We start from the raw sequence: 26,063 nt of genomic DNA on the forward strand, positions 1-26,063 counted from the left end.
GCTCCTCACGCGACCATCTGATCTACCCAGCCGGGGGAGGGTGGCTGATGGGCACTGGGATGGAGGTGGTTCACTGACCCCAAGGCATCACGGCCTGCTCATCATCTCCAGAGGCGGTTCACCCCTGACACACCTGAGATGCAAGTGCTCCTGGAAGGACCCCACCCCAGCCCCCTGTCACCTGTACCTACCTGGCCAGGTGGCAGAGAGCGGCCTGGGAGGAAGAGGCTGATGAATCAGGTGGCAGACAGGGAGAACTTCAGGGATGCTGTCCACACCTGCTCCCACTGGAGAAAACCCTTAGCCAGTCAGCAACCCAGTGACTCTGAAGAAATCATTTTCCAAAACACCAGTCGGGTAAGAAGACCTCCAGCTCAGAGAGAAACGGATTCGAGGCAGGTGGGAAACATCAAGCAAAGGGGTTGACATACAGAAGGGTGCCACTCTCCCAATCCCACTCCGCGAACTCAAAGATGAGGCTGACATTGTGAAAAATATAAAATTTTAATAAAGGCTACATCTCTTAATTACAATAATTATTGTACCAAGTAATTTTCCTTAAATGAGCTCTTTATGATGCATAATTTACAGTATAAGTAGAACAAAACGCCATGGCAAAAATCACTGGGTACAAGACTTGTGATAAAAAGGCATAAAATATATTTGTACATAAACCCCTTTCAAAAAACAAGGGAAAGCTGGAGCCCTCAATATAGGGCGACACACGGCGCGGGCACCGTGCAGGTACAGGTACTGTACTGATTCCAGGTCAAGCTCCGGAGACAGCGGGTGCACTCTCTTTCCACACAGTATATACAGACGCGGCTTCAGGGGCCTATGGCCACAGAACGCACAGATCTAAGGTAACGCGAAAACCCCAACGCCAACAGGAAGGTGTCTGCAGGAGGGTGCTCGGGCCAGTCTTCCCAAAGCTGTTTGCTTCTTTGCAGGGTGGGGGTGAGGTGAGGAGTAGCTTCTAGAATGGCTGGGGTCCAAAGAGTAATCTGTAAAAAACGCCAAGGACCGCTATTTCCATAAAAGCACAAGTTGAACCACATGGCTGCAGCAGGCGTTGGCCGTAGGGTGGGGGGCTGGGCCTTGGTGGGGAGCCCCAGAAGTCACAGGATGGACCTGGGGCCCAGGGAGGCTCCATCCCCCCGCCAAGATCATCCATCAACAGGACCTCCACACCAGGCCTCCAGACCTATATGAAAACACAGCAGCGCGGGGTGAGGGCGCGGGGCAGCGGAAAATGCACCAATCTCCGCGTGTGCGGGCGGCAGGGCGCCACCCTGAACAGTCCGTCTTCACGCAGAGCTTAATTCTTGGTGACAGAGAACCACGAAAATCCCTCTCCCGCGTCCACACGCGGGGTGCGGGGAGCCTGTTCATTAAATACCAGCAGGGACTCCTGTGCAGGTGAGCCGCGGCTGGATTCACAGCCCGGGTTGTCGCACAGGACGCGCGGCAGCCTCTCGGGCACAGTCAGCATCGCCGGCGCCGAGTGGTCCCGTTTCTCAAGAGCAGTTCCGGCTTTCCCCTCCGCAGCGCCGCGCGGCCCGGCGGGACGCCTCCCGCGCCTCCGGCATCTTCGCCGCGTCGCTCTTCCTCCGCAAGGCGGGGTCGCGGGCGCCCCGGCGACGAGCGCTCAGTCGATCCTCTCCACCTTGCCCAGGATGCGGCCCTCGTACATGGGCAAGACCACCTCGTCGTCCCAGACCTCCTCAAACACCGCTCCGCAGGCGAACTCGTCGCTCGCCTTTTTGAAGTAATACCTTAAAAGGAAAACCCAGCAAGCGCTTGGTGAAGGGGCACTTTCCACGCATCTTGAGAAGACTTTGTCAACAAGGCGGGGACCAAGGGGTCTCGAGAACGCTGCTGCATGGGGCTGGCAGGGAAGTCGCCACTGGGATCTGCCGTGAGAGCCGCCGGGCTGGGTGAAGGGCAAAGCCAGGCGGGCGGCCTGGAGGCAGTGGGCCAGGCCCCTCCTCCCCGCATAGCTGCCAACAGGGTTGAGGCCGCAGCCTTCAGTCCAGGACGGAAACCTGATGAAGAGCTGCTTCTTTCTCCCCAGTTTCTTTTTTGGGGGGCGGGCAAAGCATGCCTGGAGTTCACCTGCAGGGCAGCCTGGGGAGAAGGCCCCTCAAAGAGCCCTCAGACTCAGCTATCTGATTCTGTGAAGCCTGCGGGAGGCCGGTACCTGTGACCCTCCCCACCCACCAGTGCCTGACCGGGCTCGGGCGCAGCTGGGGGCTCGGGCACAGCCGGGGAGCAGGACTGGCTGCTTCCGCTGTGGCCACCACAGGAGGTGGGCAGCTCCCTGCCTCATGGGGCCACCGAGACCCCCCCCCCCGTGACTCTCCCCTCTGCCCCGGTCTCCTCGCTCCCTGCCCCAGGGTCAAACGCCAAAAGCCCTGATTCTGTGTGGATGGAAAGGCCCTGGGTCCCACCCCAGCCTTCCTTCTTGAAGCCACTTGAAGGCACCGGTACAGATGACCAGCCCGTCCCAGGAGGGTCACGCCTGAAACGACTGCTGTCCTGTCTGCCCGGCCCACCCACGTCCCTGCCTGGACACCATGCCAAGTCCTCTGCCTCCCCCCGCCCCGGCCAGGGAGACCCCGCAGACAGACTGAAGTCGCCCCTGAAGGCTGTCACCTTCAGGCGGCAAAGGCCCCTGGGGGAGGGGAACAGCTTCTCAAACAATAAACGTGTGACTGCGTCTCAGGGTTACGGTGGGCCTCTGTTTTTATCTTTTCTCCTTAAAAAGCTTCCCACAGCCCCCTGGCTTAGAGCTAAACGTCTCTGCTCTTCAGTGTAGGCAGGCCAAGTACTCAGAAAGCCGATAAGGCTAGATACGGTGAGACAGCTGGAGGTACTCAAGGGCTGGGCTACGGGGGCCAGCGCTGGACACGCCGGTCCTGGGTGGCCCGCTGAGACAGGGCACCGTGGATGGGGGGTGGGGGGAGACAACAGTCTTGTTTCCCTGGAGAGGCTCCGATGCCCCTGGCACCCCAGGCCCACAGCCCTCGGGGTCAGCACGGAGCAGAGCAGGGTGGCTTCCCGGCCTCTCTGAGCAGGGGCTCGTGGTGACCGTGTCCATAACTGCAACTTCCTCCAGGAGCCCTGACCCCGAGACTTCAAAGGCGTAGCCCTTGGCTTCTCGCCACTGCAACCTGCTTCATGCCCTGCTTCCCGGGCGTCTGGCCTCTGAGGGCGGCTCCCCTCCCGGCCCTGCCCTGCAGCCCACGCCCCGGCCCGTCCTCGCTGGGAGTTGGGGGCAGGGGGCAAGGTGAGTGCGGCAGCATACAGGCTAAGAAGACCAGGGGCCAGGGGCCCAGCTCTGGCCCGGAAGGGCGGCGGGGAGGGCCCGCTCGCCACAGCCTGATCCAAGCAGCAAGGAATGTGAGCGCAGAGTCCGCTCGTCAGAGGAGGGCTGGGGCTTCAAAGCCCGGCTCGCTGAGCGTGCCTCGGGACAGACAGGATCTGGGCCAGATGTGGCCGGAGTATCCAAGCGGGGGCTGCCCTGCTCCATGCTCTGGGCCCCCCGGAAAGTCACCTGCAGTCCCACGCAAGGGCCAGCCGCGCCAAAGCTGAGGTCCAGATGGGTCCCTGGAGGGGGACGTGTGCCGCTACCCTCGCCTGGGTCTGTGCGAGATAAGCCAGGCCCGTTTCCCCTCTGTTCATCTCCAGAACCGTCTCTGCCCAGGTGTGAACCAGGAAGACGCCAGCCCGGCCCAAGGCCTGTGGTCTGTCACCGGCACGGTCCCAGCCCTGAGCCTTACTCCCTTCCCTGCAAACCAAGTCATTCTGGGCTGCGGGGGACCTGCTCTGAAGGGCAGGGGTCTCGGGCCCAGGAGGTGGGCTCACCGGGTCCAGAGATGGTGTGCACCCATCAGGTCACTTGCTAAGGGATGCTCAAGTTCTCACACTCCCTCCCTCGCTCTGCGCCCCAGCTGGGCTCCTCTCTGACCCGTGCCCCCTGACTGCTCCCCGCTCCTCGTCCTGGCCCTACACATGGCACCCAGGACACAGCCGGACACAACCCTCGTACTCCTCTGGGATGGAGGCAGCCGACAAGGCCAGCTAGGGCTCTGGATGAACCAGACAAGGCAAGAGAAAAGTAACCAAGGGCGCCTGGGGCTGGCACGCCAGGGCGGGGTCTGCACCCTGTAGGTGGGGAGAGGCCTGGGGGGACGGCAGGGCGTCTTCCCCAGGTCCTGGCAGGAAGAGTGGGCAGCCCTGTGCCCCCACACCCACCCACAGGTCCTGCCCTTGTCCGCTTCAGGCCACCCTGCCTCACACTACCTGGGACCCAGAGCTGAGGGGGCACGATGCCACGTGTCATGGGTGGCAGTCTCTCCCAGACCTGCCCAAGGGCCGCCTTTCAGCCTCCTCATCAGTCTGTCCGACCCCTCTGTTCTCCCCACGCTCTCCCTTTCAGGCTCCTGCCCGGCTCTTCTGAAAAAGCCAGCTGTCCCCTGGCTCCTGAGTCCCCTTCTCCTGCTAGAGAAAGCCCGTCCCAGCTCTGTGCTATCTCTAGGAGGGGCAGGGGTGGGGGAGTCGGAGGAAAGGAGACAGAGCAAAGCCCCAGGTGGCCCGCCCACCTGGCCCCTGCAGGTCTGGGGGCTGAGAGGTGACCCTGGCTCTTGGTTCTGAGCAAACCGACTCTGGAGCAGAGGAAAGCCACAGGACGCTTACCGGTAGTTTCCCTTTTTGCTGAGCTGCTCCTTAAAGTGGCCCAAGGTCAGGCTCTGGGCCTTCAGCATCCGCCGGTACGGGATCTCCTCCCCGCAGAAGAAGTAAGTGACCACCAGCTCGCTGGCCTGGAGCGCGTGCATCCCTGCCAGCTTCCTGGGCTCCTTGTGGCTGAAAACGAGATGGAAAAACCACAGGTCCAGCATTTGAAAGCGGTCAGAGCGCACACACCCCCAGGAGGTCTGCAAACTGTGTATTCAGAGGTGAGGCTGCAGCTGTATGTGCCGAGGGCCCTGGGCAGGGTCATCGGTGCAGGGCACACAGGTGTGTGTGTGCCGCCCAATGGGAGGACGGAGCCATGTCCATTGAGGGGCATCATAGGGAACTTGCCCCCAAAGATAGGAACCCTCCCAGAGTGACCAGGACACCACACTCGCCCCAGCCAGGGTCTGTGGTTTCTGCCTCTGCCCAGGGATGGCGTGAACTTAGAACGCCAGGGCCCATGGTGGGGGTGTGTGGGGATCAGCCCTCAGTCAATGCAACTTCTGAGTTTTTGCAGAATGGCTAAAAAAAGCGCAATAGGCCCAAACAGCTGGTCAACTTAAGGTCAACCAATTAAAACATTGTAGAGGTTTTTCTCTCTCTTTGAACACTACTCATGATGGAGCAACTAAGGACGGACAGGTGAATGATTTCGACCACTTCAGATCTCAGCAGCTGACCACTCTTTTCACACACCGTCCTGGAACCAAACGAAGCCTGGCTTCCCTGTCTGGTCACAGAAGCGTAACTTGACAACAGGAACTGGGGCATCGGCGGGGAGATGCTTTTCCCGCCACTCCCAACCCCGGCCCCCGCAAGACAGCAAGGATGGGCCCTTCGTCTGTCTCTGCAACTGGGGAGAAGTGCCTTCCTGCTCAGTTCCACACAAACGTTTTCAACCCACTAGCCTTCCAGGTGAATGGGAACAATTTTTCCATCTGTGTTTGGGGTTCTCTAACCAGAAGCTAAAGGCTTCGCTCTCAGCTTGTGACCTTGAGCCAACCACCACTTCACGAAGAGAACACTTGCGTGTTACTACAAGTCACCACGCATTCCTCTTGGACAGGGGTTTTCCAGACTCTGATCTATGGCACCATCTGGGTTTACAATTCCTTGTCTTGGATGTTAAAATCAAGATGATTTTATAGACTAAAAAAGTTTTCAAAAATTGCAACCCCTGACATGAATACCCTGAAAACACAAAGCCTCTGGGCGGACCTCAGCGTCACCAGACCAAGACACTCACTCTTCCAAAGCTGGGCTTGGGCTGGAGAAGGGCGCAGCGCCCGGCATCCCAGGGCCCGGGTGGCTCCTGTCCTTCTGCTGGCCAGCCGCACAGCACCTAACACAGGAAAGGTTGAGAGGGATCCCTGGGGCCAAGAGAAAGCAGAGAGCCAGCCTGCCCGGCTTCCGACGTCCGCCGGGCGGAGCCCCACCCCGGCCTTGTGTGGACAGGAGCTCCCAGGGCCAGGAAAGGTTGAGAGGGATCCCTGGGGCCAAGGGAAAACAGAGAGCCAGCCTCCCCGGCTTCCGACGTCCCCCGGGCGGTGTCCCACCCAGGCCTTGTGTGGACAGGAGATCCCAGGGTCTGGCCCACCCCCGGGACAGCACGCGGCCCACCCAGGCCAAGGGCTGCAGGTACTGGATCCCCAGAGGGTCACAGAGCCTTGGAGCTCATCTCACAACCCCCACTGACTGGGACACTCCTCAGGGAATGGGATTTGTAAGGAATTTCAGAGATTCCTTCTCTTTCTTGCAGGCACAACTGGCCAGATCCCAGTGAGCCCGTCAGAGCAGCTGGACCTCAAGGCATGGGTCCTCTGGCCTGCCCCGCCCCTGACTGCTGCGGCCTGTCCACTCACCGCTGCTTCGGGGGCTTGGACACTTCCGCCAGCCGGCGGCACGCCTCCTCCAGCTGGGCCAGGGTGTTAGGTGGGGTCAGGGGAGGCACCGCGGAGTCCTGGGTGCATGCTGGGTGGGCCCGGGGAACAGTGCGGGGGTGCCCAGTGCCGCCCCCCCACAGGTGGTGGCGGCCAGCCCGCTCTGCTGGGGACACGCGGGCCGACTCCGTGGGGTAGGCCCGCTTGGTGCTCTGGGCGCTGGAGGAGAAAGGCGGAGAGAGGAAACCGAGGCTAAGAAATGGGGTTAGAAAAACTGGAAAATGTGACTCCACCAGCGAGCTCTCCATCCTGCCTCCGGAGAGCAAAAAGAAAAAAAAAGATAGCTGGGCCATACCACTGCCTGGCGCTGCCAGGACGAGGCACTTCTGCGGTCTCAGCGCAGCTGCTGGCGCTGGGAGGGCAGCAACCCCCGCCCCCTCGCTCCGGCCGCCCGGACAGTCTACCCCCACGCCCCGGGGCAGGCCGCGCCGCGGTTCACCTGTGGGGCTTGGGCTTGCCGGGCCGCTCGCTCTCCAGCACCCATTGCCACACGACCTGAGCCCTGTCTCCTTCCTCCCCAGGCGGCTGCAGGGACCCCACTCCTCCGGGAGCCCCGGCTTCCCTGGCCAGCACCGTGGGGCCCGGCTCGGAGCCTCTCGCGCTTCGTCTGGGGGGGACGCCGCCCCGGCTGCTGGTGGGACGGAGGAGCACGTCCATCTCATGCCCCGCGACCGCCTCCGCAGCCCCGCCCCTCCCTGCCGCCGCCCCACCCTCGCACGGGGTCGCTCACCCAAGCTGGGCGGCCCCCGGGGGCTCGGGGACCCCGGGGTGGCTCTTGCACTTGGCGCAGCAGGAGTAGTCGGCGCCCCCGGGGACCGGGCAGGGGCAGCGCGCACGTGGGGCGGCCTCGGCCTCCGCCTCGTCCCTGGCCCGGGGGCCGGCGTGGTGGTGGATGTAGTGGTGGTGGACGTGCTTTGTGGCCTGCCTGCTCACGAAGCCCCTGGCCCCGAGGAGGGAGCAGCTGGCCGGGACGGCGGCGGGGGGCAGGGGGCCCCCGGGCGGGGGCAGCGCACGGTGCGGCTGGAAGTGGTGGCGGTGGTGGTGGTCGGGGGAGCGCGCGCGGGGGCTGTAGCGGCCCACGCCCGGGGACTGGCAGCCGGGGGTCTTGAGGACCCTAGACAGGTGGTCGTCCAGGATGGTCTGCGGGTCCTCCTCGTAGCTGCTAGACGGCAGGAGGCAAAGGGGGTGCGGCGCGGGCCCTGCCTCCCGTGAGCCCGGCGCCAACTCCGCGCCCTCCTTTTCCTCATCCTGGAAGGGAAGGCAGCGTTGGTTGGGGGAGGTGGCCCGGTCAGCAGGAGCCCCCTCCCCCGCTAATACGGGGGCAGGGGCGGCGCGGCGCCCACCTCTTGGATCTGCTGCAGCCGCTCCTCCAGGCTGTGCCGCGTCTCCAGCTCCAGCTTCAGCTTCTCCAGCCGGGCGATGAGCTCGGCCGCGAAGGCGGCAGGCTCCACGGGGGTCATCTCCTTGGGCAGCCGGTGGGTTCTCTGTGGGGCGCGGGAAGGAGACGGGATGCTTGCAGTCAGGAGGCTGCCAGGGCCGGGGAACGGGTGTCGGGATGCGGCCAGGTCCACAGCCGCGCGGAGACTGGGCGGCGCGGGGCCTGGGTGGTATGGCCGCTTTATGTGCCGGCACCGCGGCCTCATGGAGAGCCACGGTCCCTGGCCGTGCGCCGTGGGCACAAGCAGTTGGTCGCACTCCGAGAGGCCGCGCGCGCTCCCTCTGTAGTACAACCAGCCCATCAGTCGCTACTCTGAAGTTGAAAATCTTCAAAGACTGTTGTCAAACATCAAAAAAAAAAAAAAAAAAAGGCAGCTCTCTGCAATGGGGAGGGGAGAGCGCAACTCAAGGAATAAAAAGTATGAGCCTAAACAGAAAGGGAGTTGGGAATGTGAAAAAATAAGATTGGAAGGGAGGTAGGGGGGAGCAAAAGAAAAAAAAAAGGAGTCACAGGGCCCAGATCAGAAGCAGTGGTAATTTCTTCCCTGGCCGCACACTGTGCACCTTTGAGGTGGTGTTGTCTAACACTGTACCCACCCTCCTCGTTCTGGCCCACCCCTCCTCCCATCTCTTTGTACAGAAAATGAAGAAAGCTGCTGCAGGCTAGTAGCAGAACACTGCTGAGCTTGGCTGCCTGAAGCTGATCTATCAAGGGAAAAGGGAACATCTCCAAGTCAAGTACAGAATATAAAAAGGCACCAGAACACTGCCAAGAGCAGCCTACAGAGAACCCCCGCCGCCGGCCCTCTGTCCCCTCCTGTCGTCCTGAGCCCCCCACTCCCACCCCTGGTCCTTCTGCCTCCTCCCCCCACTTCCCTCCTGCTTTGGCCCTTTTCTTGAGGGGGAGGAGGGCAACAGAAAGCCAACCTGCAGAGGCCAGCATCTCCCCACCTCAGCAAAGAACTGAGCCTCACCACGGCAACCGCTGAGCCACAGGACCCCAGGAGGGGAGGGCCCATCTGGAGACAGCTGCCATTCTCACCCAGGCTGGCTCCATGCAGGCCCCCCACACCCCAGCAAAAGTGCTGCCTGCTGGAGAAGACCGGTTTGCACTCCCCAGGACAAAAATCATGTAATTTACAAGCCTGGGCAACAGAACTTTTCGTAAACGCACAAAACTCCCCCCAGCACCCTGGCTCTACCAATTCAAAACATATACATCTCATGGATACTGTTGTATTGGGGTGAAGAGACGGTGGTTGAGAAGGGGGGCGCTAGAGGTCCCCAGAAAAGCCATCTTCATCGGCTATTTTCACAAATTTGAGTGCCCTGGATTGTTCCAGGAGCTTTGGAGAGAAGTTGTAACAGTCTGTACACACCAATGCAACATGGGACCAGCAATTCGATGAGCTCATTTTCTACATGCGACATAACCAGTGGGCCAGTTGGGTTCTCTGCGGCTGGCAGGAAGGACTCGGAAACAGATGCTGCTCTGAGCTGGGCACTCTCTTCCCTTCCCCAGGGAGCAGTTAGACGGGGTAGGGAGGCCCCTTGCGGGGCCGGGGGCTGGCTGCCCTCCAGGACCTGGAAATCATCAGGGACGTCCCTGAAAAACCCTCCACACCCCGCTGGCCTCTCGTCTCAAGCAGGAAGAAGCGCTCATGGATCCTCAAACACTGACTGCAGATTCAACAGGCAGGTACTAAGCCATGTTCTGCGGCTGGAAACAGGAGGGACAACCGATCTCCAGGGCTTTGGAGCAAAAATGGCCGAGTACAAAGAGGAACACTGGCCGAGGTGACAAACGCCAGGCGGGCCACACGAGGAGAGGGCGCCGGGGTGTAGCTGGCCCCGGCAGGAGGCAGACTCCCCCAGCCTCCTGGTTCAGTCAGTCAACAGGAGCTCAGGGAGACCTACGAGGCGCCCAGCGCGGCTCTGGTGTCTGCGGAGAAAGAGCCAACAGAGCCGCCCAACGCAAAGCGTGCATCACCTTCCGCCCTTTGGGGCCTGGTTTCTGGGAAGGAACCTCTTGTCTTGGTTTCTTTGTCTTAGAGAACTCTTTGTTGAGAAAATGGAGAGGGTCGCACAGGTCATCTTGAGGTCCCCTGAACGGGATTACACCCCGATGAACCCCGTCACACCTCTCAGGTGGGCCTTCCCTTCCTCCTGTTCCCGCAGCTGACCCGCTGTGGAGACGGCTCTTCCGGGCCCCGCCCCCACGAGGCCCCGCCCCCAGCAGGCTCCCCTCCCCCACCGCGCAGGCGCACTCACAGGGCCCCGCCCCGACAGACCCCACCCTCGACGAGGCCCCGCCCCTGGCAGACTCCCCCTTCCCCACCGCGCAGGCGCACTCACCGGGGCCCCGCCCCCGAGAGGCCCCACCCGCAGCAGACTCACCCCACCCCCTATTCACCCGGGCCCCACCCCCCATGAGCCCCCGGCAGACCCCCCCCGAGGCCCCGCCCCCAGCAGGCCAATCCCCCACCGCGCAGGCGCACTCACCGGGAAGTGAGGTAGGGACACTTGACCGTTGGCTTTCACGCTCCGGTGCATCTCTCTTTGCAGCTGCTTCTTACTCCCCACGCGGTAGGGAGGGACGCCATCTCTAAGGGAGACGAAGGACAGGACCCACCGGCTCACGAGGACGCCTCGGAGCACGCGCCCTCCGGCGCTCCCACGGAGGACAGACGCCCAGCCCACCCCCGTCCCTGGGCGCCATGGTGGACCCTGAGGGGACGTCAAGCCGAGACCCAGGCGCCCTGCCCCTCGGGCCTCTCGGGGAAGAAGCGCCAGCTTAGAAAGAGCTCCCGTGTGGCTCTGGTCCTAGGAGTGGGCCACGCGGAGGGAGGGGCCCCCAGCAGGACACGGAGACCCTTCGCTTCCTCCAGTGGTCTGCTGCCACCGCGGTGCCTTAGCCTGAATCGGGGGCCAGGGCCTTAAAGTACACCAGGCGGTGCTGAAAGGACGGGGACCAGACCCACGGGAGTCTGAGCCGGGCTGTTGCAGGGGTGCAGAATTCTAACAGTCAACCTCCGGTTGTTTCCGAATGTCTCCCTCCCATCAGTCACCAGCAGGCGTCCTTGGCCTCCTCCCTTCCCTCAGCTCCAAGCCCTACTGCCCCCAACCATCGGACTCTCAGATCCAGGACCAAGGTGGTAAAAAGAGAAAAAGAGAAAGCCCCTACTCCCGGGTGTTCTGTGTGATTCATCCAAATTAAGAGAGCACCTACTATGTGCCAACGCTTATTCTAGGCTCCAGGCAAGACAGCGGTGAAGGGACGGGATAAAAAATGCAGATGACTCCCTGATAACGCTTGTGTTCTAATGGAGTGGAATACACAGCAAGTGAAACATAAAGAGCACAATCTACGGTAAGTTCAGTGGTAAAGAATCTGCCTGCAATGCGGGAGATGTAGGTTCGATTCCTGCGTCAGGAAGATCCCCTGCAGGAGAAAATGGCACCCCACTCCAGCATTCTTGCCTGGGAAATCCCATGGACAGAAGCGCCTGGCGGACATGCCATTCATGGAGCTGCGAAAGAGTCCGACATGACTTGGCAACTAAACAACAGCATGGTAAGTTAGAAGGTGGTAAGTACCATGATGAAATGCACTGCGGAAATGGGGGGCAAGGACAGCTGGTGGGGTGGAGCTGCAAGTTTAATTGGGGGGGGTTGTCAGTGAAGTCCTCGCCACAGAGGTGATTTCTGAGCAAAGACAGGGAGGCAGTAGAGGCCCTTATATTATATTTTTATTTTTAAAAATTGAGGTAGAGTTGATTTACAATGTTGTGTTTATTTTTAATTTCTGGCCTCACCCTGCAGCATGGGGGAATCCCAGTTCCCTGACCAGGGACTGAACCCACACCCCTGGCATTGGAAAGCAGAGTCTTAACCACTGGACCTCCAGGGGAAGTCCCCATCATATGTCTTTTGGAAAGCAAATGGAAGAGGTTTAAAAACACCACCACCACATCCTCCTCCACTCTGCCCAGTCTTCACTGAGAGCAGGACCTGGAGTTGCGAGGACGTTTTTAAAAGACTTTTGTAAAAAAATAAAAGACTTTTGTTCTTGGAAGCTGTTGGATGGTCAAGGTGTGATTATATCCCCAATGCTCTTCCTTTCGGAAGCCACTTATTTACAAAAGCCTCGGGGTTCAGACGCTTGCATACTGAATCATCCTTTGAGGCAGCAAATGTTGAAATGAGCTGCTTGGCTATTTCCCTCTCCCTGGCATTTTCTTTGTCATCAGGCCCCTGACGTGTCAGTGGTGGGGTAGCATCGGTTGTGTCTAAGTAAGCCAACAGGCCTCCTTGTATATATACTGTGGTATAACTCTGAGTGGCCCCAAGGGCTGTAACCCGCCAGCTCCTCTGTCCATGGGGTTTTCCAGGCAAGAATACTGGAGTGGTTGCCATTTCCTCCTCCAGGGGATCTTCGTGACCCCTGTCTCCTGCATTGCAGGCAGGTTCTTCACCACTAGCGCCCGCTGGGAAGCCTGGGTGGTTACCCTGCCCCCACCTAAAATCCCCTGTGGGCTGGGGGTGACAGTGGGGACCCACAGCTTGGGTCTCACGCTGGTCTGACCAACTCCTGCTGCCCCAGGACTGCAAGACAAGGTCCACATCCTGCCAGCAACTCTCTTGGACACGCCAGGATCTCCCTGTGAGGCTCACAGGGGCCCCACCGGCCCCTCCAAGGCTTTGACCTTGAGCGCCCTCTGGCAGCCTCTGCCCCTCACCCCTTGCCTCCCAAGATGAAAGCAGTGCTAAGGCTTGCACATTTCCCTCTAAGAGGAGACAGAAAGGTGACCTGGGGTGGCAGTTGAGAAAGGGAGGTGGGGGAGCACGGCACGGGCCACCCGAAGGCAGAGGAATACGTGAGTTCTGGAAGCACCCCGAGACCACACCCAGTGCAGCCCCTGCACCTGGGGCAGGTGGAGAGTCACCTGGTGCTGGTGTGAAAACCTACAACCAGCGCAGAAAAGGGAGCTTCTAACCCAGCTCAGAGGCTTCCCAGACGCCTTCAGGGAAACGTGGCTTCAATCCACCCCCCTCCTCCCCACAGCCAAGAATCTTCTTCCAAAACAGCCCCTCATTCCAGAAGGGGGCCTCTCTTCTTTTCATCCAGGCTCTATAAAAGTCTGCGATCAGTTTCCTGGCTTCTCAGGACTGTGAGCTGATGTGCGCCCAAGTCTTGGTCCCTGAACAGTCTCCTTTAATTATAAACATTTTAGCTAACAAGCCTGCTGCCGGGCCCAGCTGTTTCTGGGGAGCACAGTTTTGAAGTGTGGACTCCACTTAGCTGCCATTTAAGCCGAGCCAATTAGCTTAGCCTTTTGACTGGGCCGTGCCCGGCCTAACCTGAATGTCGGTTTCCGGCAGCTTTGAAATAGTGGGCTCACGTGCACACGTGTCCACTTGCATTTCCGTTTGGCCACCATTCCGAGGGCAGCCTCTGATCACAGCCAACATCAAAAGGCTGGTTTGTAAGATAAGGCACTATGTGAAGTTCACTCAGATGCTTTCCCCAGGGACCAGAATAAACCCATAAATAAGATAAAAGGAAGTAAAAATAAATAAAATGACCTGGACCACCCTCTGCAAGAAACGCATCTCGGGCGGATTTTGTGACGCCCCGAGCAGACACCGACTTCAGAAGCAGCTCTGTGCAGAGAGAGAAGTCAGGGTGCTGCCTCCACGCTGGCCTCCTGACTTTCACTTCCTATCAGAGAGGCCACACTTGGGCGGCAGGAGCTTGCTGCTCCTGGTGAATCCAGCCCCCACCAATCCTGCCCAAGGACTGGGCTTGAGGACTTGGATGGGAGTCTAACTTTCAAATAAAAAAAAGATTTTAAAAAGTCATTTCTTCTGAATATAGGTTTTGGAACAACAGGCTCGTAAAACGGCCTTCTCAGAGGCCTGTGTGAAGACTCAAATCCCCAGCCATCTTTAATGGGACTTTCTGCTTAGCGGGGAACCAGCAGTGGGGAGCAGGCCCTGGCCTTCTGGCCCCCGAGGCTCCCTGGACACGCTCAGGGCAAGGCCGCCCAGCCCAGCTTCTCCCCAGCCTCAGGCAGAGGTCCCCAGACTTCATTGTTTCTGTGGCAAATGAGACCAAGGCTTCCCCTTGAGTCTAATGAACTCCAGCCTTCTGGAGTCTATTGAAGGCGGCCGGTGACCCCCGTCCCCCCCACCCAAGCTGCTCCCCTCCCCAGCCCCCAGCAGGGCGGCCAACCCCTTGCTGGCCATTGTGCCCTGGAGAAGCAGCAGGGCCCTTTTCATGCTTTATGGGGGTCCTATTCACTCGTGTGAGGAGATTTCAAAGGGGTCTGCTGCCTCTCATCCCTGAGCTTCCCCAAATGGACAATGGGCTGAAAGCGACTCAGCTCAGCGTTTCATCCCCCGCGCTCCTCACCGGGCCGGGCCACAACTGGCTGAGCCGAAGAGGGTCTAATCCCAGCCGGGGATCCGCCCGGCGCCGGGCCAGCGGCCAGAAAGTGCCTCGCCCAGCGGGCTTTCCGTGTCTGCCAAGCCGACGGGCCCGGGACCCCTAGGATCTCCAAGCCCAGTCCCGCCTGTCAGAGCAGCTCTCATCCTGAGACCCTTTGTCCACCCCTGCGTAGGCAGCCCCACGCTGATGGGAACTGTGGGCCCAGGGGCGTGAGCACGTGCAACGGGACAGATGGCTACATCCAGCGAGCTGCTCTCGAGGCTGGGCAGCCACAGCCACGGCACTGACCTCAGAAAGGCAGGCTCAAGTTTGTGGGCCTCAGGCCGCCCCCAACCCTGGCCCTGGCGTCCTGGTTTACTCATCCCGTTCAAGGGGGCCGTGCTGAGGCGGGAGCAGACCCCGCCCTGGGGTCCTGCCGCCTGGGACCCAGGGCACCCACTGTGAGCACCCAGAGAGCGGCTGCTGCGCGAGAGGTCCGCCTCAGCCTCTCCACCCACCGGGACCTTCCTGGCCCACATGCTGACCCAGGACAGCTGACCTCTTCCTACGCTCTGCGCACCTTGAATCCACAGCGCTTTAGCTAAAGGTGGGGAGGGTAAGGGCTTTGAAGTCACCTCTGGGGATGCCTTCTTTCTGGGCAGGGTCTAAAGAAGAGGGGAGGGCAGAGGGGGCGGGGGGTGGCAGGAGTTAGACCTTAAGTCATTGGAGCTTCCCTGGCAGCTCTGCCAGCGCAGAAGACCTGGGATTGATCCCTGGGTCGGGAAGATCCTCTGGCGAATGGAATAGGGACCCACTCCAGTATTCCTGCCTGGAGAAGTCCACAGACAGAGGAGCCTGGTGAGCTACAGTCCACAGGGTCGCAACGTGTCAGACATGACCGAGCAACTAACGCTTCACCAAGTCATTAAAAAGGAAAGCTGTGTGGTCACTAATAAAGAGAGACTCAGGGTAGCTCAAAGATCTCCTTGTCATCTGGTCCCTATTACTGCGGTTGTTGACGTGGGGAGCGGCAGCAGGCTGAGGGCAGGGGCCTGTGGGCTGGACCTCAGTTCTGTCTCTGACGGGAGCAGTTCCAGGAGCACCGGGCCTTCCTGCCCCGTCCAAGAGTCATGAGCAGCGGCCAGTTTTCCTGATTGGGTCTTGTGAGGCTCAGCCAGGTACGGGGACTACACCCAAGTTATCTCATCCCAAACCCAGAAAAACACCTCGGTGACGCAGAGCAGGAGGCAAGCCAAAAATAATCTCTAAGAAAACTAAATAGAAGCCTCACAGTCTTAAGTCAACTATGTTTAACTAAGGAGATTCACTCAATACCCTCATTCAGACCCAACTTACACTCCTACTTTGCACGTAACACCGACTCCCATGCAATCCACACTCTAGTTATGAACCAGAGGGAAAGTGGTGCTAGAAACGAGCACACGAGCGCGGCCAAGAGGAGAGGGGAGAAGTGTTCTCAGGGCCGGGAGGCACCAGTGCCTCTAGGGGCAGAAAGTGCGAAAGTGGAAACGTGGGTCTCTCAGGCATGTCTGACTGTGACCCCAGGGACTGCTGCCCGCCCGGCTCCTCTGTCCATGGGAGTTCCCAGGCAAGAGTGCTGGAGTGGGTTGCCATGCCCTTCTCGAGGGGATCTTCATGACCTAGGGATCGAACCCAGGTCTCCTGCACTGCAGGCGGGTCCTTTACTGTCTGAGCCACCAGAAGCCTCCTGGGGGCAGAAAGCCTTATACAATGTTGAATTCTGTGAGATCATATTACAACGTGGTATGAAAACAGACCTTCAGATTAATTATCTGGACCAAGAAACAGAATATATCTTGTCTAATACTATTCAATAAGGAGAGAGCAAAAACATTGTTTTAAGAAATATGTGTTTTCCAAGTACAGTAACTATGGAAGCCTCACCTCTGTAAGAGCCCTCATCTCTTCGTGCTGGATGAACGACGGTTTCCCTCTCTCCATTCTACTCGAGCCGGAGAGCTATTCTTGTATTAAATCTCACCTTAAACGTCTCTCTCCTTTTACTAATGGGGGAATCTGAGGGGATACAATAAAAGCCACCAGGAAACTCAACAGTCAAGTCTCAAACCAACCCGTCCACTTTCCTCTCAATCGGCTCCATGCCGCAGGCCAAGCAACAGATCGCTGGCCTATGGAAACCAGATCGTTTCAAGCAAACTGGAAGAAGAGCTGGGAAGCCTTGGGAAGGCAGAAGGGACAGCCTGGAAATACGTGTGTCAGAAGCGACTCCAGCCCCACAGGCTTGCCTGCAGAAAGCGGCCCCCTCAGCAGAAGACTCTACTCCAGAGCGTTTGAGGAAGACTCTCCAAAGACCATTTCTAGAGTGGCGGCTCCCAGCTGGGCTCCACCTCTGAGCCTCTTGAATCAGAATGGTCAAAGTTGGCAGGACATGGGGATGTCTGGTCCACGCCGCCACCCCACCGCCACCCCCGAGACTCACACAGCATCCTTGTTCTCCATCCACAGAGGTCACCATTGCACGACCTCAAACGACCTCCAGCTCAAAGCATGACCCTGCCCATGGCCCGCTGACCTCATCCGACCACCCTGATGGCTGGGACTGCCTTCAGGAGCCCCAGCTGTCCACCTGCAGAAGAGCCAGGATCTGAGACGACTCTGGAGAGAACGCCCAGCGACAGAGCAGGCACCACACCGGCGCTTGCTGAACTGAGCCGTCTGAGAGGGGGCATCGCACGCAGCGGCCTGGGGAGCACTCCGGCTTCTGGACTCCGCCGTCACTGAGCCCAGACACAGCCTCCCGCACCCCCTGCCTCCCACCTGTCCGTTCTGCAGACGCAACACCTGGATTCAAGGCCCGCCAAGCTCTTCTGCCCACAGGGAAAGGGGGCGAAATGACAAGCAGAAGGGGGGTGTCTGCACTCAGGGAACCTACAGGCATTGCCCTTAACCTTCTACCTTAGTTCAGTTGTCTTCTGTGAAGATACCTTCCGATCCCCATTCAAGGCTCTAAGCCTCCAGCTACCCAGGCCCCCAAGGGACCCTCCCGCACTAAAGCTGAGCCACACCAGCGGCTCACTCCCGTCCCAGCCAACAGACTCCCACACGGACACAGATGGGCTTCAAACGCCGGCCGAGGACCCTGCCCGCTGCTCCGGCGGGCCACACTGCCAGCCGGGCACGTGGTGGGAAGGCAGAAGGCGCTTACACGCTACTGTCCGTCATGGACATGGAGTCGTCGGTCAGCGCATCACTGGATATCTCGCTGTCGTTGGCGCTGGCGGCTGGTGCGAAGACGTAGCCGGAGCCCACGTGGTACGGGTTCACGGGGTCGCTCCTCCTGAAGGACCTGCAGGGAAGGCACAGCTGCACATCCCGACTCTCGCCCCAACCCGGGGCGCCTGGGAGACCCCGGGACAGCCCCCAGCCTGCTGCCCAGGGCCCGCTGATCCTCCGGGCAGTGAACAGGCCCACGGGGGCCCGTGGAGCCGCTGACCTGCCCTGGGGAGAGAGCAGGGGGCTTCTCTGCCCCAGAGGTGGCTCGGGGGGACACTTCCCGAGGACTCTACTCCTGGAGGGGAGGCGAGCGGATGACGAGGAGTGAGTCAGGCAGACGGAGCGTCCCTGCCCACGAAGTGAGGCAGCCCTTTACACACGTGACCTCATCTGATCCTCCAGGGCACCTGGGTGAAGAGGTCGCGTGCCCATTTCAGACGTGCCCGGGGGGCCCTGGGTCACAGAACCGCAGCCAGTGGGTGTGGGACCCATCCGGACAACTCCCCCTCGGCCCATCTCTCTGCTTCTTCACACAGGACTAGCCTCAGTGTCAAAAGACGCTCCAGTGTGAGAGGCAAGGCGACCGACCTGTGGCGGGTGTCTGGCTCCCAGGGGGAGGAACCGGCGGGGTGGTGGGGACGCTCCCTGGGACAGGGGGGCCCGGTGACCCTCGATGGGATGTGGGGGTGGGGCCAGGGAAGCGAAAGGCAGCACCAGGTCCTCCACCCTGGGCGGCGGCAGGGTCGGGGAGAGGCCTCAGGCTTTCCCAGGGGGCCTGGGTCAGACTGAGGTGAGGGGTGGGCAGGGAGCTGCTGCATAGCTGGGCAGAAGAGCCCCGAGGAGGGTGGGCACCGCGGCTGGAACGAAGGCTGGGCGGGCGGTCCTGCCTTCGGGACCTGCCCTCCGGCTGCGGCGACAAAGCAGACGGGTAACACTCGGAGCTGTAACACATCACAGCAGAGCAGACCTTAAAAATGACCTGACCCAACCCTCAGTTTAGAGACGTTAGTAAAACCAAGAGCTACCACCAGTGATGGGAACAGTCAGCTCATGGGAGAAGACCCTGATGCTGGGAAAGATTGACGGCAGAAGAAGGGGGTGACAGAGGATGAGATGGTTGGATGGTATCACTGACTCAACGGACAGGAGTTTGAGCAAAGATCAGGAGAGTGAAGGGCAGGGAAGCCTGGCGTGCTGGTCAGTCCATGGGGTCGCAAAGAGCTGGACACGGCTGAGTGACGGAACCAGCACCACCATCAGCTCGGGGCTCAGTGTGGGTGGGGCCCCGTCTCCTCCCTGCCGCACCCCCACCAGCACAGGAGGTGCTCAAGGGCTGTCTGCCGCCCAGTTACTGGCAAGGCCCCCCAGGGAGTGACGGAGCCCCAGGCAGGGGCCACGCTCTGGGGGGCGGCCACATGGAGCCCACGTCAGGTCCAGGAGGAGCTGATGGCAAGAGATCCCCAATCTGCTGGTCTGAGCGAGGCTAGATCTCTAAGATGTCAGGTGGCCGAGCAGCAAGCAGGAAGTGCGCACAAGGAGCGTGGCGTGAGCCCACTGGACACCTTGGGCCGGGCCCCCTGCCTGGCCCCGCCGGCCCACCTGTGAGGGAGGGGGCCTGGCCCGGATTCTCGGTGCTGATGCCAGCAGGCCGGGGGATCCTCCATGGCTTGGAACTGGTGCCCATCTCTCCAGTGTGGCATTTCCAGACAGCAGGATAGGAGAAAGAGGGAGGAGGGGACCGCCGACGAAGAGGCCCGTGGTCCTCCCAGAGCAGAGCCGGGGCGAGGGGCGGCTGGTGCGAGCACGCGCGAGGAGGCGTACTCTGCAGCGTCTTCACTGCGGGCGGGACAGGAGGGGAGTGGGAAGAAAACGCTTCCCCGTGGTCAGGTGGCTCCAAGGAGCGGGTGGGAGCAGGATACGGGGTCGCCCAAGATGTTAAAGTGGCCCAAAGCTCCAATCTCCTGGACAGGCCCCTGCCTCAAAGCAGGATGGAGCGTCCCAGGGGGCTCAGTGGTAAAGAACCCGCCTGCCGATGCAACAGACACAGGCTTGATCCCTGGGTCGGGAAGATCCCCTCGAGGAGGAAATCACAACCCACTCCAGGGTTCTTGCCTGGGAAATCCCACGGACAGAGGAGCCTGGAGGGCTACAATCCACGGGGTCACGAAAGAGTCGGACATGACTGAGCAACTGAACAAGAAGGATGGAGGAGATGCTGGCCCTCAGGGGCTCCGTCAGGCGGAACTGGGAAGCTCCCAGCCAGCTGGGTGTCCTGGGGTGTCACAGCCTCCACGGACATGGGGTGCGGTTCAGACACAGCCACTGGCCTGGGGCTGGAAACACCCTCCAAGGGCGCTGTTTACAGGGGTCGTGGTAACTCTCCAGAAAACCACCCACCAGCAAAAACAAGGCATTCTTGGGCGGCGTTTATCAGGATGACTGCACAGCGCTGGTGTGTTTCCCTCGTGAAGGCCTGTCCTGTGTGTGCAGAGAGCAGGGCCAGCCCCCAGCACTGCCCGGCGTGTGGGGCAGAAGCTCACAGCTTTGTCCACACTCCCTTTTTTAAGGACCTAGGACACAGTGGGTTGCTGAACGGGTTTTTCATCTAAGAGGTGTAACACAGAGATCAAAAGAGCCCAAACCGCCTTAAATAGCCTCAGGCCCCTGCCCGCCCGTCACTATCTCTGTGGTCGTCACACATCCCCACTGCCAGGCGAGGGCTGCAGGGGCGGTGTGGCTGAGACCCCCAGCAGAGCAAGGTGCCGCTCGCAGACGCCGCTGCAGACACCGCTCTGCGCTCCCGGCCAGACACCCGGCCCCAAAGTAAACTGGGCTCCCTCCCTTCCAACATAGAGGGCTACTGTGCTGCCAGCAATTACAAGCGGAATACACCGCTTTTCGCTCAGTCCCTGCAGTGGAGTACAGGGATTTTCCTTCCATCATCACAAGACGACTCAGAGGAAGGTGGCTGAGTCGCAGGGAGACACACAGACTTGATTTTTTCTTTTTTTAAAAAAACCCAGAACTTTGTCAAGAGCACCACAAAGTTTGGAGAAAATGAATTAGAACTCCTTTCTTGTGATCGCTTTAAAACACAAGAAAGAAACTCAACCAGGCTACAGTAATTGTACCCAGATGCGGATTATTTCTTCAGGGCCGAGGTGCTCCCAGTTGTTGCAAGCCCCTTTGATTCCTCCGGAGAGCAGAGGCCGGGACAGCGCTCGCGTTGGGCACCCCCAGGCCCGCGGGTTCAGCGCGCACAGGGCCTTGCCAGTCAGGGGGCAGAGGCCCCTGGCACCCTGCTCCTCACGCCCCCGGCCTGGTCTTATCCGTTATCTCCACGCGATCCCTTCCAGGGCCAGGCCCATACAGAGACAGCAGACCCGGCGTTTGGGACCCCTTTCTGGGGCCCCTCTCCAAACAACGCACCTTCAAACGCATTGGCTTCTAAGGCTGTGCGTTTGAGGCTCTTCTCTTCCGAAGCCCTCTAATGATTTCCTCACCAAGTCCCCGCCCAGAAGGGGACGCTCCCTCCCGCAGCAGCATCTTCTAAGCGAGGTGGGGGTGGTGGAGGGCGAGGCCAGTGCGCAGGCGGGCGCGCGTCGGCACAGCGCCCCGCTCGGCGGCTCCCAGCACAGCCTCCCTCGGGCGTCACGTTCTCCCATGATGTTGAAGCCAAGCGGGACTCCAGTGGCTTCCACAGAAACGGGCCCCATCAGCGATGGCTTCGGGGGGACAAGAAGCACTGGGAGCTGGCAGGGGACACCTGCTGGGCCCCTGATGCTCCGTGAGGCCGGGGAGCCAGTGACAGACGGGAGACCACCGAGAGCGCGTCCCAGCGCCAGGCCAGCCCCCCAGCACGCCGCCGTCCTCCAGGGAGGGAGCACGCGGGTGTGTGTGCGCGCGTGCGCGTGCATGGGTGTGCATGAGCGTGTGTGCCCGCGCGGGTGTGTGTGCGCGCGTGCGCGGGTGTGTGCATGCCCCTCCTCCGAGGACCCTGTCTCCTCTCCTGTGAGTCTGTGTCTGACCCTTCGTGACCCATGGACTGTGGCCCGCCAGGCCCCTCTGTCCATGGAATTCTCCAGGCAAGAACACCAGAGAGGGTAGCCATTCCCTTCTCCAGGGGATCTTCCCAACCCAGGGATCGAACTCACATTTCCTGCAGCGCAGGTGGATTCTTTCCTGTCTGAGCCACCAGGGAAGCCCCTTTATACGAAACCCAACCAAATCAGTAAGAACAAAACACAGGTCTTTAAAAGTGAGGCTCCTCTGAGTGCCCAAGGTAAACTCAGGGCTTGGGGACCAGCTGGTGCCCTTGGCATCCGGCTGCCAAGCCTGCTCCTCAACAGCTGGTGACAGGGAGCCCTCAGCAGGACTCTGTCTCCTTCATTTGACTACACCGAGCCGGTCTGTAGGCCAGGGACCTGGCTTCAGGAGTGGAGGGGAGGCAGACTTGAGCTGGAGGCGCTCCCTACATGCCAGGAACTAGCTGGGAGCTCAGACACAAGTTCAAGAATACCGGAAGTCGGGGCGGGGGAGGGGACACCTGAGACTGATGGGCGCAGAGTGAAGGACGAAGCAGGTGACGACACAATTGCTCCCACAGGGGATGGTAAGAAGAGCTGTGGGAGACCCGTAAGTCAGTGACCACTCAGAAAGGCACAGCACGCTTGCTTGGCAACAAAGCCACCAACGGCAGCACCGGGCACGCCCCCGGACAGTAAAGCAATGCTGGCCTGAGCCCCACATCCTGCTCAGTGAGCCTGGTGAGCTCATGAGCCCTGGGACAAGCTCTCTGCTCAATAAGAGACAGTCACCTGTGCACTGGCTTGACTACACAGGGACCATGAAACTCCCCTGCTCAACCTGGAGGAGCTGAGGCTGGAAGCATGCCGTCTACTCACGAGTCACAGAATCTCTTCTCCCCTCCCCACTTTTCCTGTGATCATACAACTGTAGCCAGTGAGCTGTTGGGCCATGGCACCCCTTTGCCTGCCTGCCTGTACACCTCACAAGCGTCCTATTCTAACAAGTCACTTCTTATCTGTCACATTGCATCTGAGTTCTTTTCTGGACTGAGACAAAGGACTAAGGTACTGAAGCTCTTCAGAGGCCCCGAAAGGACACGAACCTGTTTCAAAGCTTCCCAGTGAGCGTGGGCTAAGACTCGAGGCTCACTCTTTGCAAGTGAGACCTGAACCTGGTTGCCCTTTTCGCACAGCCAACGGTGAGCATGATTAAATCAAGCTAATTTTAATGCCTTATGTCTGTTCAAACCACGTCCCTTTACAAAGGGCTTTCCTGTTCATTATTCTGATCCTAGCAGCAACCTGTGACATTAGCAGAAGGGACAGTGTCCTCTCATCTGCAGGGCACCCGGGCTTCAGCAAGACTTCATCCCAGGTGGGAAGAGGTGGACAGGGCTGCACCTCAGGCCTTTGAATAGCTCGAGGCAGCTCCTGACACACCGCAGGCACCCTTGAGTATCTTGCACTTTAAAAAAAAAACAAGAAAACCTACTGGGGTAGGTCTTAATCCCTCCCTGACAATGCCCAGGTGAGACATATGCAGTCCCGGTAAGGTACCAGCCTCTCAACCCAACAGGGGGATAGAGTCAGGCAGGAATCTAGTAGGAAACCCAGGGAGCCAATGAGAAGCTGTTATTTACATATGAACAACGCCCACCGATCCCAACCAAAGAGACACCGATGAGACACAAAGGAGGAGGCAGCCTGCAGACACCCCCTTAAAGCCGAATCCTGGGAGAAACACTCAGGCTGGGCCGGGAGGGGGCGGGGGCCCGACTGCCCACCCACAAAGGGGAGGGTCCCAGGAGGGTCCCGCCCAGGAGCCCGAACGGCTCCAAAACCAGCCAGGGTTCGGTTTACAAAGGTGGCGCTCTGGGCCCTGACCCCGGGGGGACACAGAAGCCCCACTGTCTCAAGGCCCCCAGAGAAGCCGCCTGACCACAGGCCTTAAGTAGCCTCGGCGACCGCTGCCAGCCTGGAGGGCACGGAGGCCAGCGGGGCTTTCCCCAAGTTTCCGCATAACGGAACGGGCAGGGGTGGCAGGTGGCCTGGAGCTGCCAGCCCCAGAAGTCAGAGCCAGCATCTTTTTCCAAACAGCCCGAAACCATAGCTTAAAGATGCTGAAACAACTCGGTTCCGATGATCCTTGGAGCACCTGCACAAGCCAGTCGGGTCCCACCGAAGGTGGTGGTGGTGGACCAGATGTCCGCCCGGCAGACCAGCTCGCAGGGCCGCGGGAGCGCCCCCTGGCGGTGCCAACGCCACCCTTCCCTCCCAGCAGGGCCACCCCAGGACCACCAGCTTCCTGGCTCAAACCTGGCTCCCCGCTCCTCCGCGGCCCGCAGGACCCTACAGAGGGAGGCAACCTCCAGAGACAGCCGCCAGGGCGCACGCCCCTTCCCTCAGGGTCAGCGAGATAAGCCGCTCCAAGAGCAGCCCAGCGGCCGGCCCCTCCCCCACATGCCATCAGCAACAACCTGGAACTCAGAGGCTCATTCTCTTTGGATATTTGGAAGGGGAGAGAGAGAGAGAAACAGAAAACCTCATTCCAACAGGAGGTCTGAAGTTGCCTCCAAAGGTCAGGAATCTTAAGACTTGGCCGTTCTATAAAGAACTGCTTGTCCTCCAAGCCTCCAAGCGAGAAGGCAGTCCAGGGCCCAAGTCCTCTCCCGCCAGAACCAACTCTCCATCAGCCGTGAGCAACACAGGCACCACCTGGAGTCTGCCCCCCAGGGCGGCAAGCATGTAAGACCTAGAATAACCTATCAGCAGATTCTAAAAGCACAGGACCCTTCACTGGGGAGTCACACGACCCTGCCTCTTCTGGAGGATTCCTCGAAGGGTTCACATCTTGTTCCATAAAGAGCCACAAGCCCAGCTGTTAAGCCAGCTGCTGGCTCTTAACGTAACAGTTCAAACGATCCCACTCACCCCCACGGTCAATGGGCACACACGCTACCGCCTGGGCCTCCAGCTCAACCCAGCAGGCTCTGCGGCCCCATTCACTCCTCGCCAGGAGGGACCCCTTCCCAAACTGGCACTTAGTGACTGACTCTCCCTCTTGCTGCCCCTCTAAGAGTGGTGCAGGATATAAGTAACCACATTGAGGCATTCTGCCTGCCACTGTCTGCAGCCGGCACTGGGAGACCCCGGGTATTCAGCTGTGCGTGCATCCCTCTCCTCTCCTCTCCACAACAGAAAGCCAGATCAAAGGGCCCGTGGCCAGCGGTCGGAGCGCAAGACAGACCTCTGTCAGCCTCAGCAGCACCTCTGACCATGCATCCATCCACCCTCCCTAACTCAAAACATCTGCAGAGCCCACCTCATCCCCCGCTCCCCGTTCCCCCCAGGGCTTACCTGTATCCGCTTTCCATGGTGTCCACGGCCCGCGCGCTGGCTGTGGCCCTCAGGGTCTTGCTGGACAAGCCCACCACAGTGGGGGGCAGTTTGCACTTGAAGTCGGCACAAGTCCACTCCTCCTCCTCGTTCAAGGTGGGGAGGTAGCCGCACACGAGCCTGAGGCTGCCCAGGCCCCCCTGACTCAGGTAGGCCGGGTTCTCGCCCCCGCTGCCCACGTACTCGAGGCATATGTCTGACGTCAGAAACGTCTGGTAGGCGTTCTCCTCCATCACGGCCTGGACCTCGGTCTGGGCCTGGTCGAACATGACCGAGCCGATCTGCTGCTTCTTGATGCTGTCCCGAATGTGCGCCTTGGTGGCAGGTCTCAGCTGCTTGGAGACGATGCTGTTGTTCTCGATGTACCTTTTGTAGATCGCTTTGGCTACTCGTAAAGTTTTGGCATCCTGCAGGTTCATCTGCCGGAATCCATTGCAGGCGAACCAGAAGTCTAAAGTATCCACGCATTTCTCCCGCTCCAGGAAAGTCCGGAAGAGATAAGCACCGTCCTGATCGCCCAGCAAGGAGTGCAGAGACTTGGCCCACCTGGTCAGCGGGGAATCCGGGGACGCCCGGCCCTCCGGCTCCCCCAGCCCGCCCTCGTTCCTCCGGGCGCTGGGGCAGACGGGTGGGGCCTTGGCGGCCGGGCCCTTTCCCACGCCTGGCGGGCACGGTGGGGTCTCCCCTTCTTCCCCGGGCACTGGGGGCCGCGGGGCATCCTCGCGGAAGCTGCTGCTGGGGTCTGGGAGCCGAGGCACCAGCACAGCACTGCTCATGGCGAGTGCCTTCTTCTCGCCGAGTTTAGGAATTTTTTTCTTC

General features: G+C 60.1%; 1 protein-coding gene across 1 annotated transcript; it reads right to left on the reverse strand.

The window, feature by feature from the left end:
- Positions 1-656: 656 nt before the first annotated feature.
- On the reverse strand, positions 657-26,063 carry AXIN2 (axin 2). Its single transcript, XM_052658182.1, has 10 exons — positions 25,206-26,063; positions 17,753-17,893; positions 10,617-10,719; positions 8,021-8,161; positions 7,408-7,925; positions 7,117-7,308; positions 6,600-6,836; positions 5,984-6,079; positions 4,699-4,866; positions 657-1,775 (listed from the first exon to the last, which is right to left on the reverse strand). Exons 1-10 carry the CDS (start codon positions 26,018-26,020, stop codon positions 1,649-1,651), a joined length of 2,538 nt encoding a protein of 845 aa, XP_052514142.1. The 5' UTR covers positions 26,021-26,063; the 3' UTR covers positions 657-1,648.

This window comes from Budorcas taxicolor, chromosome 19 (genome assembly GCF_023091745.1).
Source record: "Budorcas taxicolor isolate Tak-1 chromosome 19, Takin1.1, whole genome shotgun sequence".
Lineage (NCBI taxonomy): Eukaryota > Metazoa > Chordata > Mammalia > Artiodactyla > Bovidae > Budorcas > Budorcas taxicolor.